This window comes from Photinus pyralis, unplaced genomic scaffold, assembly GCF_008802855.1.
Source record: "Photinus pyralis isolate 1611_PpyrPB1 unplaced genomic scaffold, Ppyr1.3 Ppyr1.4_unclustered_Scaffold7310, whole genome shotgun sequence".
Lineage (NCBI taxonomy): Eukaryota > Metazoa > Arthropoda > Insecta > Coleoptera > Lampyridae > Photinus > Photinus pyralis.
Window position 1 is genome coordinate 1 of NW_022172124.1, and position 12,223 is coordinate 12,223.

General features: G+C 32.1%; 2 protein-coding genes across 3 annotated transcripts; both read left to right on the top strand.

Annotated features, from left to right (window-relative positions):
- Positions 1–5,729: 5,729 nt before the first annotated feature.
- LOC116182737 lies at positions 5,730–11,646 on the top strand. 2 transcript variants are annotated; one of them, XM_031503281.1, is made up of 7 exons: positions 5,730–5,860; positions 6,173–6,297; positions 7,139–7,853; positions 7,906–8,090; positions 8,143–8,296; positions 8,548–8,786; positions 9,754–11,646. In XM_031503281.1, exons 1-7 carry the CDS (start codon positions 5,806–5,808, stop codon positions 9,781–9,783), a joined length of 1,503 nt encoding a protein of 500 aa, XP_031359141.1. In that variant the 5' UTR covers positions 5,730–5,805; the 3' UTR covers positions 9,784–11,646. The 2 variants fall into 2 exon arrangements, with proteins under 2 accessions (XP_031359141.1, XP_031359140.1); XM_031503280.1 differs by having other exon boundaries at positions 8,548–11,646.
- LOC116182736 lies at positions 9,891–11,567 on the top strand. Its single transcript, XM_031503279.1, has one exon. The coding sequence runs from the start codon at positions 9,891–9,893 to the stop codon at positions 11,565–11,567; it is 1,677 nt and encodes a 558-aa protein (XP_031359139.1).
- Positions 11,647–12,223: the final 577 nt, after the last annotated feature.

The window sequence follows — 12,223 nt, forward strand, 5'->3', positions numbered from 1 at the left end:
AAAAGGAAGAAAGGTTTATCCAATTTTAGTACAAATCCAAATCGATATTCGAAAAATTTGCAAAATTTCGACCGGCCATTACTCCACCCGTTACAACCCCCTAATGCCTTAGATAAATTCACTTAAAATTAAATTCTGCAACTCTCCTACTACTCCTACGAAGAATTTTTAACGGATTTCTACAAAAAAAAAAAAAATGCGCTATTGTGGCCAGTTTGTCCATCCGTCCGTCCGCTTGTTCGTTGAGACGCTACTAGTTCTTTATCTTAAAAGCTATTATTCTACTTTTTTAGTTATTTGGTTCGCACCAAGGAAGGAATTTTTTGTGCGTTTATTGCAAAAAAAGTTATTGTAAAAAAACCAAAAAACCGTTTTTTACATGTTCCATAATTTTACACTTTTGCCATTTATTAACGATCCTAGAGATCGTTTATAATTTTGTATTGCTGTCTGTCGTCTGTCTGTTGGTCTATCCGTCTGTTCCTTTATCTGTCTGTCTCTCTATCTGTCCGTGTGAACGATAACTTTGTTTAGAAATGGCCGATCGCTTTGACATCTCCGTTAGTTATGAACTGAATTGCATGAAATTCAATACGGCCATAGCTTCAGCCATATAATACGCAATGCCAACAGTTGAGTAGAATGGATTCAAAATTCACAGATGCCCTTTTCGCATCTCTACCATTTATAAACCGAATTGAAAACTTTTTTATTTATAAAAGTATTTAAATGAAATTTGATACATAGGCGCTTGGAATAAAGGAAAATCAAACGCCAGTTTAAAAATTTGGTTTTGCGCATGCGCAGTACCAACTTTTGTATTTATAGAAGCATTTAAATGAAATTTGATACATAGCCACTTGGAACAAAGGAAAATCTAACGTTAGTTTCAAAATTTAGGTTTGCGCATGCGCAGTGCCAACTTTTTTATTTATGAAAGCATTGAAATAAAATTCTTCTTATAAACTGAAATTGAAGTAGCACGTTAAACATGGATTGCACCTATGCAACGCTATCTTTCATTTTTGTGGCCGGATTTTTACTAATTTATTGCATCTTACAAATGGGAAATGAATGCAAGTGGAAATGAACTTTTTGTAAATCGTTTACGATTACTTTTTAACTTGTTATCAAATGCTTGTAGTGATTTTTACTTGTGATATAGTTTAAGAGAGGATTGTGTTTGACGTTTTCTTTTTAGCGCATTTCCACAAAAATAAAAAAAATGCGCTATTGTGGCCACTTTGTCCGTCCGTCTGTCTGTCCGTCCGTCCGTCCGTCCGTCCGTCCGCTAACTTTGCGACGCTACTAGTTTTTTATCTTAAGAGCTATTGTTCTACTTTTTTCGCTATTTGGTTCGTTATGGTGTCGAGTCTTGTACCAAGGAAGGATTTTTTTCTGTACCGCTTACAAAAAAAGTTATTGTAAAAAAAACAAAAAACCGTTTTTTACATGTTCCATAATTTTACACTTTTGCCGTTTATTAACGATCCTAGAGATCGTTTATAATTTTGCACTGCTATCTGTCGCCTGCCGGTTGGTCTCTCCGTCTGTTCCTTTGTCTGTCTGTCCAGTGTCCATCTATCTGGCCGTGTGAACGATAACTTTGTTTAGAAATTCGATCGCTTTTACATCTCCGTGAGTTATGAACTGAAATTCAATATGGGCATAGATTTAGCCATATAATACGCAATGCCAAAAGTTGAATCGAATCGATTCAAAATTCACAGTGCCCTTTTCGCATCTCGACCATTTATAAACCGAATTGCAAATTTTTTACTTATAAAAGTATTTGAATGAAATTTGATACATAGGCACTTGGAATAAAGGAAAATCAAACGCCAATTTCAAAATTTGGTTTTGCGCATGGGCAGTGCCAACTTTTTTATTTATGGAAGAATTTAAACGAAATTTGATACATAGGCACTTGGGATAAAGGAAAATCAAAGGCCAATTTCAAAATTTGGTTTTGCGCATGCGCAGTGCCAAGTTTTTTATTTATGGAAGAATTTAAACGAAATTTGATACATAGGCACTTGGGATAAAGGAAAATCAAACGCAATTTCAAAATTTGGTTTTGCGCATGCGCAGTGCCAACTTTTTTATTTATGGAAGAATTTAAACGAAATTTGATACATAGGCACTTGGGATAAAGGAAAATCAAACGGCAATTTCAAAATTTGGTTTTGCGCATGCGCAGTGCCAACTTTTTTATTTATGGAAGAATTTAAACGAAATTTGATACATAGGCACTTGGGATAAAGGAAAATCAAACGCCAATTTCAAATTTGGTTTTGCGCATGCGCAGTGCCAACTTTTTTATTTATGGAAGAATTTAAACGAAATTTGATACATAGGCACTTGGGATAAAGGAAAATCAAACGCAAATTTCAAAATTTGGTTTTGCGCATGCGCAGTGCCAACTTTTTTATTTATGGAAGAATTTAAACGAAATTTGATACATAGGCCCTTGGGATAAAGGAAAATCAAACGCCAATTTCAAAATTTGGTTTTGCGCATGCGCAGTGCCAACTTTTTTATTTATGGAAGAATTTAAATGAAATGTGATACATAGGCGCTTGGAACAAAGGAAAATCTAACATTAGTTTTAAAATTTAGGTTTGCGCATGCGCAGTTCCAACTTTCTTATTTACAAAAGCATTGAAATGAAATTCTTCTCATAAACTGAAATTGAAGTAGCACGTCAAAAATGGATTGCCCATGTGCAACGCTATCTTTCATATTTGTGGCGGGATTTTTACGATTTTAACAGAAGTTGCATCTTACAAATGGGAAATGAATGCAAGTGGAAATGCGCTTTATGTAAATCGTTTACGATTACTATTTAACTTGTTAACATTGTATTTTAACGAAGGAGCCTCAGTAGGAACTCTTAATTCGGTCACGTCTGCAATTTCTCTGTTATCTATAGAAGATTTTAAATTACCATTTTATTAGACGATATGAGGGTTGCATAACTGAAAGCGTTTAAACCCTCGATGTAATCAAACTTGGGGACCCTAGTAACGTTTTAAAAATTTTTCTGTTAGGTATCTTGTATCTTGGATTTTTATATATTTTTATACCTTTCACAGTTGAGATTTTGGGACCTTGGTGTAGAGAACCTCGTAATTTTGTGGAATGCCTGGGAAAACGCATTACCAATTTTACTGGGGAACTCCGAGGTAGGTACCACTACTTGTGATGGGGACGCTTCCTCTGCGATCCCCATGAAAGAAATTTATTATTATGAATTTTTAATCTTTAGAAATTTTTAATTTTTAGGCATATACTTAAATGATGTAAAACTGTCAAAAAAAAATAGGATATACCAAATTAAAATCCAAGATAGAATCAAAACATCAGGAAGAAACAAGAGACAACTCCTTTTACGTCGTAAAGACTACCAACATTCGCGATAATGAAAACTCCTTATTTTATTTCTTTTCATAAACCATTTAGACATATTGCCGTTAATACCTAGGGAAGTGGATTTTAATCACTTTATTTTTATGTGGCATGGACACAGCAGTTTTTTCAGCCCATAGTATACGTCATGCGTCTACAAGTAGGCCAGTAGTAAGGGAGTCAATTTTAGATTAATGGCAGATTGGTCTGAAAACTCGCAAAAATTTGTAAAGTTTTATGATCGCCCACTGTCTTCAAACCTTGAAGCTTTTCGGTTTAGTGTTCTTGAGTAACCTACTCTTTCTTACCTTGTTCAGATTAAAAACATAATATTGGTTACTTATCTAAGTATTCCTTGTACGAATTCTTGTTTTTACCGCAACAGTGTTCTTTAAACATCTACATATTTATCACTCGGAAGAGAGCGGAATACAATTAAATGATTAAACGAACTTACCTTAGTTGAATCATAATTGTATGAAGATCTCTTCCGAGTGATAAGGTCCCACCCTCACCTACCCTGTGTTGCGGTATAGTTGCTTTCAAATCAATGGCGTATTGCATTAGCGTAGATCATGTAGAGACCTGCCTTACCTACATTTTTTCTTTGTTTTTTAAATGTGTGGCGCGTAACTCACAGATGAGCTACTACATATTTATCACTCGGAAGAGATCTTCATACAATTATGATTGAACTTCACTAAGGTAAGTTCGTTTAATCATTTAATTTTAATGACCTTTATTAGAAACATGTTGGTGACCAGTCCAGTGAATGAGTGCTCAAGATGTAGGTGTAGAGTACAATAAGTATACGAGAATTTTGAAGAAAGCATTAATAATAACATTGAAACAGCCCAGAAAATCTTTGATAAAGGTGAATCATCTAAAGTGCAAATTCTTGAATCAGTAACAATGGCGGAACATACAATTTCAAACTCATATAGACTTTCTTCAGCGTCTGGAATTGTCATAAAAAATTGTAAAACTGTACTTTTAATTTTCATTCTTCAAATTAAATAAATCTTTGGAAATATGTGAACTGCTCGATTGTATAAAAAATCTTGTGTGTAATACGAGCGCAAATTGATTGTCTCTTTCAATCGACCATATATCATTTCGCGCTCTTAATACACAAATAGCTATCAGTTACATAATGAACTTTGTAAGATATTTACAGCTAAAGGTTCAGATATCATTTAATATCGGAAGAAAAAAAGAAATAATTCCTATTTTTTGTGTTAAGTTGTATTTTTTGTCATAAGTTGTATTTTTTCTGACAATTTGTATTTTTTGTCACAATCTGCTTTAATTATTTCGAGATTGGTCCACTGTCCAAAGTTACCAGTTCTTCTTGTTAACATATAGTATCTGAACCATTAGCTGTAAATATCTTACAAAAATGGCACCTTTGACCCTCGGCCCATCTTTAGTTCGCCCCCAGGGGTGGGTACTTTTAGTATGTTTACTGCACCTAAAAAAGTTTTGAAGAAAAAAGTTTTCGCATATTCCATCACTCTACAATATATTCATTGACTGGACTACAGGCCCTTTCCGTTAGTGCCTTAGTGGTATAGAACGCGACAAAGGTAACGATTATACATACTTACATTGTAAAATTGAAACCAGTATCTGCACTGATGTACTGATCGTAAAAATCCGACAAATGCGTAGGTATATTCCTAGATTGGGTGTAGTTCTATAAATGAAACGAATTAAGATTAGTCGTTGAACGACAGTAATCTGTATCTCGCCACTTTATCAATAGGGTCAGAACTAAAGGTCAATCAACCTGGACAATTTACGGATTTGATTAAAGGACGGAGATCTTGCAATGAATTGCTAAAATTGTTGACGTTCCAGATTAGCAATAGTGGTGTCTCTCGGGTGTCTATTTACGTATCTCTAAATTAATAACTATTCGATGCGCCTCCTTTACAGCATACACAGAGAAAACAGTTTTCTTGAAATTAGAAAAATAGTTTCTTTGAAAGTTATTTCATTGGTTAAAGCAAATATTCTAGTGCATACGACATATTTCTTTATATGTACAAAAACGCAAATTTTCTATTTAGAATCGGTTTTCTTTGTTTAGTATCTATGGTGACTTCTTAAATTAAAAAAATATTTTTTCAACTGAATGGCACCATACTCTTTATGCGGTAAATCTTATACTTCTTGGATTAAAGTATTTATTTTGCTTGATTAAGTTTACTGCAACATTGTTATAAAAAAGGTTTCTTAAACGCAAGCAAAATCTCAATTTTCATTTACGCATGACTTCATTCTGTAGTCAGCATTTCAATTTAATTGCGATTGTACGCGAGCTTACGTGCAAGTGCAACGAATCGAGAGTGCAACTTTATTCGCTCACTGCGTAGTGCGTTGTGTGGTTTAATCATGGACGAGCTACTAAAAAACAATGAATTAGAACATTTGATTGAAAATTTCAAAGGTAAGTAAAACTCTATTTTTAGTATTGAGCTCTCGAGCAACTTTATCTTAACGCAAATAAAAAAATCAATAAAAGTACGTTTTAACCAACCTTTACTTTAAGCGTATGCTATTTTTGTTTCAAAGAAATATTACTTAGTAGAAAGAATATTTCTTTCGGGGGAAGAATTGATGATTTTAGTTTTAAAACAAGTGCGTACTGTAGTCATTCTAGCAGTCTTTTTTGATTTTCACTCAGTTATGCGCGTTTCTAAGATGTGTTGTGAGTGTCTAATCAATTGACTAGTACATAATATCATTTTTTATTGTTTAGAAGAGAAGATAACACCGGATGTCCTTCTACAACTCGCCGATTCTCACATAGAAAAGTTGTGCCCAGCAATTGGAGATCAACTACGACTCCGCCGTTTAATTCACGCACTGAGTTCCGCGAAAAAGGTACGTGCCTACTAATATATTGTGTTACTGAGTTCAGATACCGATTACTAGTTAACTTAAATGTGCACTTTTGGTCGTGGAGTAAACGGATGTTATGCGCAACTCGATACAAAAATATTTTGCAAAAATTTTGAGATACCTACATTACATGTCGTTCAGATTCCTCAACAAAGGTATGGAATAAGTTAATAATCTTAAGAAATGCTTTTTAAGGTGACAAAATACAAAGACATATTTAAAGATTTCCAAAAAGAAGACAAAACATAGAATTTTTTTCAATTCTACAATCAAATTTATTCATGTTTTGACAACTATCTGTAGTTACAAAGTAAACATCATGTATAGGTTAAGTAGATGGTTGATCAGATCACATCAGTACTAGTTCGCTGCAACAAAAAATATGGAAAAAACCGAAAATTTTATATTCAAAGGGGATATTTTGTTTGCTAGTTACGGATTATTAAATTAGATCAACTTTTTAACGGGGGAAAAACTACCCTTAATTTTTAAATAGTGAAGAGGGGTTGAGTGATATCTCATTTTAAAGGTCATTTAAATATATAGCTTGAATGCCTTATTTTGTGTATGCTTTTAGTACTTTCGGAAAAATCAACTAAAAAGTGTTGTACAAATATATAAGCTTTCATTTATCAAATGATGCTAAAACAAAACGAATGTTACTTATATTGTTGAAAAGCTATATTTAAATGACCTTTAAAACGAAACATCTCTTAACCCTTCTTTCCTATTTAAAAATCAAGGGTGGTTTCCACCCCCGTTGAAATGTTGATCTAATTGAATCAATTGCGTGTAACTTTCTATCTGTTTTTTTTGTAAGCAGGTATCCGTATCGGATTTAAATTCTTTGGATTATCAAGAACAAGGCAATGAACCTGAAATTATCGTTGAAAACATAACACCTCTCAGAACGCCGCAAAATCCAGTAATAATCCAAGAAATATTTGCAGAAGAACCGCCACAAAAAATACCTAAACTAAATGACGATATTTTGTTAGTTCTTAATACGGAATCAGGGCCGTCTACATCTTCACTTACTACAACCGAAACTTGGACGTCAGGACCATCTTCTTCTTCTCTTCTGACAACCGCTGAATCTTGGACGTCTGATCACGTATTGGAAAGCGCTGATGTTAATAACAGTTTAAATGACACATTACAAGTCATTAACTTAAATTTGAAAGAGTTATTACTTTCCAATGCATTAGGCAGAGTGCTCTTACTTAAAGGACAAAAAAATAAAAAATTAACTTTTGCGGACAGAAATTGTTTATCGGAAATCATTATATCATATTTTTTGAACAAAAATATTAAACTAGATAACTCGTCAATATCTTGTCTAGCGGAAAAAATCGTGGAGGTTTTTTCAGATGAAAAAAGGGAGACCTACTATGTAAGTCCAATAACAAAAAGAAGATCATTGACTAACAAACCCATCACCGCCAAAGGTAAACTAATTGATAAATATAGAAATCGTACCTATGCTTTAAAGAAAGCTTTAGGTATTACAAAACCTACAGAGCAGCCACATGATATAGGTAAAAATATTTTAAAAGTAAAAAATTACGCTAAATTTACAAAATTTTTCAGAGATTCCATCAAGAGAAGCTGTTGACAGTCAGATCTGGTTAAAACACAATGTTGAACCCAGAGATGAAGTTCTAGTGCATTGGACCAATTCGTTCAACATTAGAGCCAATCGCACGGCGTTATCAAGCATTGAAAATTTCTTTACGGACTGGCCCATTTTAGAAACACAATGGGCACCGGACTTGGTAGTTGTTTCGGTTTTATGTGTAAAACTTGTTTTTTACAAGCTACTTTTAGGTGGATTATGATTTTCGTCAAATGTTTCAAGTTGATATTGATATTCAAGAAGCATTCTTGACGTTTTTTGATAGGTTGCTGGAAGCTAAAAGAAAGCAGCTATCGGCAATTGATGCAACTTTACTTGAATTATTGAACACAGAAATAACGCAAGGTACTTAACTATTTTAATCATATTGTAAGCACTTCCCTTCAAACATCAACCGTAATTGCTCATGTTTCTTTAACTGCAACCTAGTTTACATGAAATGAAATTGATTGGTTTAGCTTGAAAATATTAAAAGGTTTGATTAGTCACTGGACATCTGATCACGTGACGTGAATGTAACAAGTGATTAATTTATTTATGATAAGCTTTATAACTATATTATTACTATTAACATGTATATTTATTTCTATTTGCAGATTCCAAAAATGCAATAAAGATCCATCTAATTTCATCGCTAATTCCACCTCGCAGCAGCACTAGAATTAAACGTCAAGTGTGGAAACCGTCTTCAAAAGAAGCTCGTGATGGTCTTCTTTTGCATGTTTTAACACCAGCAGACCTTTCAGACGCAAAGCAGAAAAGAACAGATTACTATTATAATAAAGGTCTTACCATTCAACCGTATATGGTCTTAGTTGGACCAACTTTAGGCAATGTAAGTAGTTTCTATGTGGTCGTGGATAATCATACCTACAAACTAAGCTCTGTGCTATCTGCACTTGACTTTTGTTTTAAAGTGCACCACGTATTGGATGCACAGTATTCTTTTGAGTGCAGACATTTGTGGTATGTTATTCAGTGGTATGTGTATAATTTAAAAACAAAGAATGATTTAAAAATACCTTATGTTCAAAATATTTTTTAAGTATTTTCTATAGTAATTACAATTTCATATATTTTTTATTAGAATGTAAATAGCGTTTAAAAAAGTGTTTCGAATATGTATCTATAATCTTGAAATCTATATTTTGTATTGTATTAGATTGGTTATAAGTCCAGTGTTGTCATTAGCGTCATTATGGAATGTTTTAAATGTTTGAAAACATTTACTAGCGGTGATGTTTTAGTGTCCCATATTAAGCTTACACATCCTTTTTGTGAAAGGTACGAGTGTAAAAAATGTAACAAATCTTATCCACTTTTAGACAGACTAAGAAAACATTTCAGGTTTGAGCACAAACATGATTCACATAATGTACCTAAAACTAATTTTGAAGACGATGCATGCACCTCTTCCCATCTAACCGAATTTTTAAACAGTAGCAAAACTGAAGATATTATCAATAATAGTCTAGCAAAAACCACTTTGTCCGATTTTCAAACGAAGATTATCACAATGATTGCTCAACTTTATAATATACCTTCACTTCCTCGTAATATTTTACAAATGATTATAGACTTTTTTAAAGAATTACTAAATAGTGCTTTTTCATATATACAATCGAATTTTCGTATAAATGATGATACAGAATTTTCTTTAAGCGGTGTTAAATGTTGTAATTTATTAAAATTATTTGAAGAAATTGAATTAGTATTTAATGAATTTAGATCAGAACATTTAAGATTTAAGTTTTTTACCAAGACAAGTTCTTATATTAAACCAGAATCTTTCTTTATTTCAGAAAAATCTATACCGCATAGCAGTGCTGTAACACCCACAATGATTTTTCAAAGAGTAGAAGGACAAAAAATTTCTTTAAGATTAATGTTACAAAAATATTTAGAAGTACCCGGTGTTTATGAGACTATTACGTCCTATATGGCAGACGAATGCTCTCAGACTGGTGATAATATCACAAGTATTTTTCAAGGGAATGTTTGGAAGCAAATGAAGGTACACCACAAAGACAAAAACATGTTTCCTTTGTATTTATATTTTGATGATTTTGAGTCGTGCAACCCTCTTGGGTCAAAATCTGGAATACATAAAATTGGTGCTGTTTATATTAGCTTAGCTGGTGTACCCCCTTTGTATTCCAGCACATTAGATAACATATTATTGGCCCAGCTATTTTATTCATCAGATAGAACTGAATTTGGAAATAAAAAAGTATTCACAAACCTCATTCAAGAGCTAAAATATTTAGAAACTAATGGTATATGTGTTAGTACTAAATCGGGAAAGTATCAAATATATTTTACGTTATTTGCAATTTTGGGTGACAATTTAGGTCTAAATGCAATACTTGGTTTTAATGAAAGTTTTAACTCGACTTACTTTTGTAGGATATGTAAAATGTCAAAAGATATTACACAATGTTCATCATCTCTCGATATGAGTTTAATTAGAAATCCTATAAATTATGAAGAAGACGCCTCTTCTTTGTCATTCGGAATTAAAGAACCGTGCATTTGGAATGAATTATGTTGTTTTCACGTAACAGTCCAAATTTCATGTGATGTAATGCACGATTTGTTGGAAGGGACTCTTAGGTATGAAATGGCATATATAATAAACAAATTAATTAATAGAAAGTATATAACGTTACCACATTTAAATGAAAGAATAAAATACTTCAAAATTTGTGAGGCAGACCGTGGAAATCCAATACCGGAAATCAAAAATGAGCATTTGAAAAAAAATTATATTACCATGAGTGCATCAGAAATGTTAGCTTTCGTGACTTATTTTGGTATGATCGTAGGTGATCTGATACCACAAGACGATGAAGTGTGGTTGTTTTATTTATTAACCAATGAAATTGTTAATATTCTGTTTAGTAAGACAATATCAAAAAAGACAGTAGTATATCTTCAAACACTACTTGAAGAACATCACGTATTATATTCTGAACTGTTTAATACAACACTTAAACCAAAACATCACATATTACTACATTACCCATCACTAATTCTGAATATTGGTCTTCCTACAAACTTATGGACAATGAGGTTTGAAGGCTATCATAAAATATTAAAAAGCATTGCCAATAGCATTACCTCTAGAAAAAATATTTTACTGTCTTTGTCAATAAAGAATCAGCTCCGCTTGTCATACAAAATTTTAGCAAAAGAAGGCTTTTCAGCCAATGTGCAATACAAAATTATTAATCCTGAGTTGTCAAGTAGTATTAGATCAATTATAAGGAATACATATGAAAATCTGTGTTTAGACGAAGCTTTTGAAGTTTCTTGGGTAAAAGTATATAATATTTTGTACAAGTGTGGATTTGTGCTGGAAAGTTTTATAGATGATGAAAATAATAAAACGTGTTTTTGTAGAATTGATCAAATTTTTATAATCTCCCCTAATTCTAGCGATATTGTGTTTTTTGCATCACGGTTGCATACAATTGGTTACGACACACATGTGCAAGCATACGAAGTATCTGATGAAACTTTTGGTTCCATTATATTACGTTACAGCGAGATTTCTAATATAACACCGTATAGTACGCATCACTCTAGTGACAGAACTCTTGTGAAATCTTATTAAAAACCAATTTTGGTGACAACACTGGACTTATTTGTTTTTGTGTGTATTTTAGTTTTAGTTTAGTTATGTTATTATTATCTTATTTTTTGTATAGTATCTCTACTGCATTTATAAATAACGAAAATAATAAAAATATTCAACAAAATATTTTTTATTTGTTTAGGTACAGAAAATTTCAATGAATTACTATTCTTAATTTAAGTGTATTGTTTATTAAATACAAAGCATAAAGCACTAAATGCAAACACATTTTTTCTTATATGAACATAAATTGTTCTACATCCAAAGAATTAATTATTTAAATTAAAGTAAATGACACTTTGTTGGAATCAAATAAAAACTATGTCAATAAACATGCAGTTTTGCATTGAAATATTATTCTTTTAGTTGAAAAAAATGTTTTTTCGTTGTAAAAAGTATTTTATGGTAGTTAACAAAATATTTCATAAATCGAAAAAAATAATTTTTTTGAAACAACAATACGTCTTTATTATAGTCAAATAATATTTTGTTTATGTAATGGTAATATTTCTTTATAAATCCAAAGAAATCTTCTTTAACCTTGAAAGAAATATTTCATTGACGCTATTTAAAGTCGAAATTTCTTTAGACCAAAGAAAATTTTTTTGAGTTAAAAAAGTTTTTTTCTCTGTGTA

What these genes read in the sequence shown, in the direction of transcription:
- LOC116182737 (XM_031503280.1), top strand. Translation starts at nt 5,806, where the DNA reads ATGGACGAGCTACTAAAAAACAATGAATTAGAACATTTGATTGAAAAT. An exon ending in TTTGATTGAAAATTTCAAAG is followed by an intron (nt 5,861 to 6,172) that starts GTAAGTAAAACT and finishes TTTATTGTTTAG; the next exon opens with AAGAGAAGATAACACCGGAT. An exon ending in GAACACAGAAATAACGCAAG is followed by an intron (nt 8,297 to 8,547) that starts GTACTTAACTAT and finishes TTCTATTTGCAG; the next exon opens with ATTCCAAAAATGCAATAAAG.
- LOC116182736 (XM_031503279.1), top strand. Translation starts at nt 9,891, where the DNA reads ATGGCAGACGAATGCTCTCAGACTGGTGATAATATCACAAGTATTTTT.